This window comes from Microcebus murinus, chromosome 12, assembly GCF_040939455.1.
Source record: "Microcebus murinus isolate Inina chromosome 12, M.murinus_Inina_mat1.0, whole genome shotgun sequence".
NCBI classification, from domain to species: domain Eukaryota; kingdom Metazoa; phylum Chordata; class Mammalia; order Primates; family Cheirogaleidae; genus Microcebus; species Microcebus murinus.
Window position 1 is genome coordinate 13,677,545 of NC_134115.1, and position 7,480 is coordinate 13,685,024.

At 37.9% G+C, this 7,480-nt stretch overlaps 1 protein-coding gene across 1 annotated transcript; it reads left to right on the forward strand.

Moving 5' to 3' along the window:
• The first annotated feature begins 586 nt into the window (after positions 1–586).
• On the forward strand, positions 587–7,280 carry LOC142874266 (protein GVQW3-like). Its single transcript, XM_076008564.1, has 2 exons — positions 587–718; positions 1,492–7,280. The coding sequence occupies exon 2, from the start codon at positions 1,687–1,689 to the stop codon at positions 2,671–2,673; it is 987 nt and encodes a 328-aa protein (XP_075864679.1). The 5' UTR covers positions 587–718; positions 1,492–1,686; the 3' UTR covers positions 2,674–7,280.
• The last annotated feature ends 200 nt before the right edge of the window (positions 7,281–7,480 follow it).

Here is a 7,480-nt window from a genome sequence, read left to right on the forward strand (position 1 = left end):
TTTTTTACACTTTTACCTCTCTATAGACCCTTAGATTGTTCTGTACAGTCTGGGGCTATCACAAATAAACACTTGCATCCATAGGTATTTTTAATTTTAGCTCTTCTAACAGTGCGTAGCAGAATTCCACTGTGCACTTGGTTTGCGTTTCCCTAATGACCGTGAGGGAGGCATCTTTTCATGCGCTGATCTGCCTTCCACTTGTCTTCTTTGGTGGAGATTTTTGGCAACTTTTTAAAGAGTTGGGTTGTTTGATTTATATTATTGGGTTTTCAGAGCACTCTATGTATTCTATTGTTATTGCAAGTGTTTTCTCCAGGCTGTGGCTACAATTTTTATTCTCTCAACTGTGAATGTTGCTTTATGTATAGTGATTTTGGAGTCGTATCTAAGAAATATTTGCCTAATCCAAGGTCATAAAGATGTTCTATGTTTTCGTCTAGAAATCATGTAGGTTTAGGTTTTGAAATTGGGCCTATCAACTATGCTGAAGTAACTCTCCTAAGATGTGTCAGGAGCAGCGCCTCTGAGCGCCCGAAGAGGCCCCGAGCGCGCGTGCGCGGGGCGGGCGGGTGCGCGCGCACCTCCGCTTCGCCTTCCCCTACCTCTCAGCAACCGGCTGAGGCATCATGGCGGCAGCACTTTGGCGGTGTTCTGCTTGAACCCCCGCCTGGGCCGGGCACCCACCTCACCCTTGACGTGGACGGCTTTCTTCTGGGTGAGTAATCTGCGTCTGCCTCGCGCGAGGACTGTCCTGGACGGGCGTGGGGTCGGTGCCTTGGCGGGGTCCATCAGGCCGGGGGGCCTCAGCGGGGGACCGTCGGGCACTCGCTTCCAGTGGGCAGGCCGCGCGTGGGAATGGAACACGCGGGGCTCGGTCTCCGGGAACCGCCGGGCGGGCGCGCAGCTCTGGGTCCTCGCCGCAGAGGGCGGCGCAGCGGGACCCCTCTCCTTCTGGTCACCCACCCGGGCGGCCTTGAGCGGTGCCCAGCCTCGGTTTTCCGTCTGCAAAATACTTGCCCGCTTGCTGCATGGTTGCTGCTGCGTGCGCCCCTTAATTTTAGAGGGTCTCAACCTGGAGATGTTGACCCCTGCGGTTATCTGGGCAAGTCTGGGTACATTGATTTTAAAATGTCAAAACAGCCTTGCACTCTCAAGTAAAATTTAGTTACGATATATTATCCTTTTCATGTATTGTTGAATTACTTTGCCAAATTTTGTTTAGAATTTTTGCATCAAGGATAATTAGGGATCTTAGTTTGTTGTATTCCTTTCCTGTAATGCCTTTTTCTGGTTTTGTTATGACAAGAATACTTCACTGATTAAATGAGTTGGTAAGTATTCCCTCTCCTTCAACTTTCTGAAGGAGTTTGTGTAGAATTGGTATCACATCTTCCTTTAATGATTGGTAGAATTCAGTCTTGTAATGATTTGAGATTGGATTTTTGTGTGTGGAAAGGTTTTTAACTATAATTTCGATTTCTTTCATAGATAATGCTAGGTCTCTCTGGAAAGTATCCAGCCATTATTATATAAAGAGAACCTGCTCAACATCGCTGTAACCTGGCAGCCAAGGAGAGTGGACTGGAATGTGTATGCTTGAACAATGACGGCTTCACTGTACTCATCAGTGGGACGCTAGAGATTGTTGTTGAGCGTGTGAACTGTGTGGCGGTTGCATTCAAAATGACTGAACGAGTAGAGCAACGAATCTGCATCAAATTTTGCGTTAAGCTTCAACATTCCTCTGCAGAAACTATTCGGATGATTCAGAAGGCTTTCGGGGTCAATGCAATGAGTGCAGCACAAATAAAAGTGTGGCACAAACGCTTCAAAGATGGTCGAGAATCTGTTGAAAGTGATCCACGTTCTGGAAGGCCTGCAACAAGCAGAACAGCTGAGAATGTTGAACGTGTTCGGGCTGCAATCAACAAAGATCAGCGACTGACAGTACGAGAACTAGAAGCTGATCTGGGGATTCCAAAAACTACTGTGTCAGAGATTTTGACGCAGGATCTTGGCATGAAACATGTTGTGGCAAAATGCGTTCCACAGCTTCTACTACCAGAGCAGAAGGAACATTGTGCTTCATTTGCTAAGGACTTGCTTCAGACTGCTACTAATGAACCAGATTTACTCAAGAAGGTCATAACCAGGGATGGATCATGGGTCTATGGCTATGATCCGAAAACGAAGACCCAGTTGTCTCAATGGAAGTCACCTGGTCCTCCACGCCGCAAAAAGGCACGACAAGGTGACAGCAAGATTAAGACCATGTTAACTGGGTTTTTTGACTGGGAAGGTGTTGCCCATCACAAGTACGCTCCTCCAGGCCAAACAATTAACAAGGAGTACTACCTCAATGTTCTTCGTCGGTTGAGAGATGCAATGCCACGAAAACAGCCACAGCTGTGTGCCACTGGTGATTGGCAGCTTCATCACAGCAACACGCCTGCCCATATATCACATCTTGTGCAGAGTTTTTTGGTGAAACATGAAGTCACCCAGGTGACTCAGTCTGCCTACAGCCCAGATTTGGTGCCCTGTGACTTCTGGCTTTTCCCAAAACTAAAATCACCTTTGAAAGGGAAGAGATTTCAGACTGCTGACGAGATTCAGGAAAATACAACGAGGCAGCTGACGACGATTCCAACACAGGATTTTGTAGAGTGACAACGATTCCAACACAGGATTTTGCAGAGTGAACAGTGGAAGAGAGGCTGGGAGAACCGTGTGAGGTACCAAGGTGCCTACTTTGAAGGGGACTGAGGTGTCATTGTCCCATGTACAATGTTGCTTGTATCTTCAGTAAATGTCTCCATTTTTCACATTACATGGTTGGATACTTTCTGGACAGACCAAGTAAGGCTACTGAGCCTGTCTGTTCTTAAGTAAATTTCGGCATCTTTCAAGGAATTTGTTATCTTGTTTGTCAAATTTATTGGCATAAAGTTATTCATATTTCCTAACTTTATTCTTAATACTGGTAGAATATGTAATGATATAATTTCTCATTCCTATTCTGATAATTTGTGTTTGTTTGCAAGTTTTCCTAATCATTCTGGCTAAAGGTTTATCAAGGGTTTTTTTTTTTATTGTTGTTTTTTAATCAAGGTTATTGTGTTTCTCCAAGAACCAGCTTTTTGATTTTATAAATTTCCCTCGATTTTTTTTGTTTTTTATTTAATTGATTTCTACTCTGAAAATTATAATCTACAGAAAGGAAATTGTAATTTCCTTTCTGTAGATTAACTTGTTTTTCATTTGTTCTTCTTTTTGTATTGTCATAATGTAAAAACTGAGAACACTGATTAGAGTGCTTCTTTCCAAACAGATGCATATAGTACTATAAATTTCCCACTAAGTACTATGTTGGTGGCATCTCAAAAATTTTAATATGGTATGTTTTTCATTCAGTTCAAAATGATTTTTAATTTCTCTATTAATTTTTGTTTTTTAACTGATGGATTATTTAGATGTCAATTATTTAGTTTCAAATATTTGGAGATTTTCTAGAGATCTTTCTGTTACTGATTTAAAAATAATTAATAGAGTATTCCAAGTAAAGTTTTAGATATACAGAGTAGTTGGGCAGGTAATACATACAGTTACATATACCTCCACCATACCTATCTCTCTACTCCCATACATAATTAACCCCGAATTATTAACATCTTGCATTAGTGTTGTACATTTGTCACAATTTATGACCAAATATTGACACTATATTATTAACTATATGCAATAGTTTTCATTAAGGTTCACTCTTTGAGTTATACTCATGTGGGTTTTGACAATGCATAATAACATGTATCCACCATTATAGTTTCATACAGGATAGTTTCATCATCCTAAAATCTGTGCCTCACCTGTTCATCCCTCTCCTTCCCCCTCAGTCCCTGGTAATGTCCATGTTTGTTACTGTCTCTACAGATTTAACATTTCCAAAATTTCACATGATTGGAACCATATGTTATGTAGCCTTTCCAGACTGAGGTCTTTCATTTAGCAATATATTTAATACATTTAATATTCTTCCATGTCTTTTTATGGCTTGATAACTCATTACTTTTTATTGCTGAATAATACTTTATTTGGATGTAAAGAGTGGTGTTTATGCATTAAATGGTTGAAGGACATCTAGTTTGTTCCCATTTGGGAGTGATTATTATGAATAAAGCTACTATGAATATTTGTGTGTAGGTTTTTGTGTGGACGTAAGTTTCCAGCTCATTTAGATAAATACCTAGGAGTACAATTGCTGTATTGTATGGTGAAACTGTATTTAGCCTTGTAAGAATTGTCCAAACTGTCTTCCAAAGTGATTGTACCATTTTGCCTTCCCCCTACAAATGAATAATAGTTTGTTTTCCTTCAAATCCTCACTGGTATTTGGTATTGTCATTTTTTGAAAAAAATTTAGCTATTCTTTTTTTTTTCTTTTCTTTTTTTGAGACAGAGTCTCACTATGTTGCCTGGGCTAGACTTCCATGGCATCAGCCTAACTCACAGCACCCTCAAGCTCCCAGGCTCAAGCAGTCCTTCTGCCTCAGCCTCCTGAGTAGCTGGGACTACAGGCATGTACCACCATGCCCGGCTAATTTTTTCTATGTATTTTTAGTTTGCCAATTAATTTCTTTCTGTTTTGAGTAGAGACTGGGTCTCACTCTTGCTCAGGCTGGTTTCGAACTCCTGACCTTGAGCTATCTGCCCGCCTTGGCCTCCCAGAGTGCTAGGATTACAGGCATGAGCCAACGTGCCCAGTCTAAAATTTAGCCATTCTAATAGATGTGTAGTGATATCTCTGTAGTTACTTAATGACATATGATGTTGAATATCTTTTCATAAGCTTTTTTCTATCTGTATATCATTTTTGATGAGGTGTTTTTCAGATTTTTTGCTCATTTACGAACAGGATTTTTTAAAAAAATTGTTGAGTTTTAAGAGTTCTTTTTATATTTTGGCTCCATGTCCTTAATATATGTGTTTTGCAAATATTTTCTCCCATCTGTGGCTTCTTTCTCCATTCTCTTAATATTTTCTTTCTCAGAGCAAAGGTTTTAAATTTTAACAAAGACCTACGGTACCAGTTTTTTCTTTCATATATTGTGCTTCGGTATTGTATCTAAAAAGTCGTTCCAAAACCCAAGGTTACCTAGATATCTTCTATGTTATTTTGTAGCAGTTTTATGTTTTGTTTAAATTTAGGCCTAAAAAGTTGAACTTACTAAAGTAGAGAGTAGAATGATGATTACCAGAAGGCTGTATTGGGGGGCGAATGGGTAGTTGTTGGTCACAGGTACAAAGTTTTAGGTAGACAGTAGGAATAGGTTTTGAAATCTGTTAGCAGAGTGACTATAGTCAATGTGTATTTCAAAATAACTAAGTAAACTTCAAATGTCTCACTACAAAAATGATAGGTAATTGAGGTGATGGATATGTTATTGAGCTTGATTTAATCATTCCACGTTGTATATGTAAATCAAAACATGACACTGTACCCTATAAATGTATGTAATTATGGTTTGTCAATTAAAAATAACTATAAAATTAGGTCTAAGATTCATTTTGAATTAATTTTTGAGGAACAAGGACTGTCTCAATTCTTTTGTTTGTTTTTGGTATATCGATGTCCAGTAGTTCCATCACTGTTTTTGAAAAGGCTGTCATTCCCCCATTGAATTGCCTTGGCCTTTTTCTAAAACATCAATTTACTATGTGTGTTTTGATTTGTGAGTTCTCTATTCTATTCCATTGATCAATCTGCAAGTTCTCTAACTTTGTTCTTCCCCTCCAATATTGTTGGCTATTCTATCTAGGTCTTTTATCTTTCCATATAAACTTCAGAATTAGTTTGTTAATTTCCATAAAATAACTTGCTTGTGTTTTGACTGGAATTGTTTTTAATTTATAGATTTAAGTAAGAGCATTGGCATCTTAGCATTAAGTCTTATCTATGAATATGAGAAATCATTTCTTTATTTCAACAAAGTTTTGTAGTTGTCTTCATATAGATCCTGCCTATAGTTTATTATGTCTTAAGTATTTGATATTCTTGATAACAAATATAACTTGCTAATGTAAATGGTATTGTGTTTTTAATTCCAAATTCCAATTGTTCATTGCTGGTATATAAGAAAGCAATTAATTTTATATATTTACCTTATATCATGCAAACTTGTTATAATCCAGAGGTTTTTTGGTTGGTTCTTTGGGATTTTCTACATAGAAAATCAAGTTATCTGTTAGCAAAGATATATACCTATATATACACCAATCTATATACCTTTTCTTTCCTTTTTATGTCCTGTAGCATTAGTTAGAATTCCAATATGATGGTTAGGAGCTGTGCTCCTGATCTTAGGGGTAAAGCATCCAGTTTTTCACATTATGTATGTTACTATGTATAGAGGTTTTTTTTGTAGATATTCTTTATCAATTTGAGAAATTTCCATTGTATTCCTGGTTTGCTGAGAGTTTTATTCACACATGAGTATCAGATTCTGTCAGTGCTTTTCCTAAATCTATTAAGATAATCAAATGATTTTTCTTCTTTAGCCTGTCTGTGTGATGGATTACTTTATTTTAAATGTTGAACCGAATTTGCATACCTGGAATAAATCCCACTTGGTCTTGGTGTAGAATTCATATTATGTATTGCTAGATTCAGTTTGCTAATATTTCGTTAAGAAGTTTTGCATCTATGTTCATGAGAGGTATTGGTCTATACATTTTCTTTCTTTTAATGTCTTTATGTGGCTTGGCTATTAGGACCTCATAGAATGTGTTGAAAAATGTTCCCTATGCTTCTATTTTCTGGAAAAGATTGTAAATAATTAATATGGTTTCTTCTTTAAATGTTTGGTAGAATTCACCTGTGAAATTATCTGGCCCTAGTGCTTTCTTTCTTGGATGATTGTTAATTATTCATACATTACTATACCAGATATAGACCTATTCAGGTTATCCATTTCTCTTTTTAGAATAAATGTGTCTCCTCGAAATTCATGTCCTGAAAACTAATCCCCAATGTGATGGTATTTGGAGGTGCTTGTGGGAGATACTATGTCATGAAGATGGACCTCTCATGAATGAGATTAGTGCTTTTATCAGAGGCCCTTAACTCCTTCTGCCATGTGAGAATACAAGAGAAGACACCTTTCTATGAACCAGGAAGCAGATCCTCACCAGACACCAAATCTGCTGGCACCTCGAATTAATCTTGGACTTCAGCCTCTAGAACTGTGAGAAATAAATTTCTGTGTTTATGAGATACAATACCTGGTTTATCGTATTTTTTCTTTTTTTTAAATTTCAAAATATTAATATTTTTGTTATATGGATACCTTTTATAATGCTTAAGTCAGGGCTTTCAGTGTGCCCATAACCCAAATAGTGTTCATTGTATCTGATAAGTAGGTTTTTACTCTTCCCCTCCTTTTAAGTAAAAATGGGAAGAAGGTAAAGCTGCAAGATGGGA

Coding starts and splice junctions, on each gene's coding strand:
- LOC142874266 (XM_076008564.1), top strand. CDS start 1,687: ATGACTGAACGAGTAGAGCAACGAATCTGCATCAAATTTTGCGTTAAG.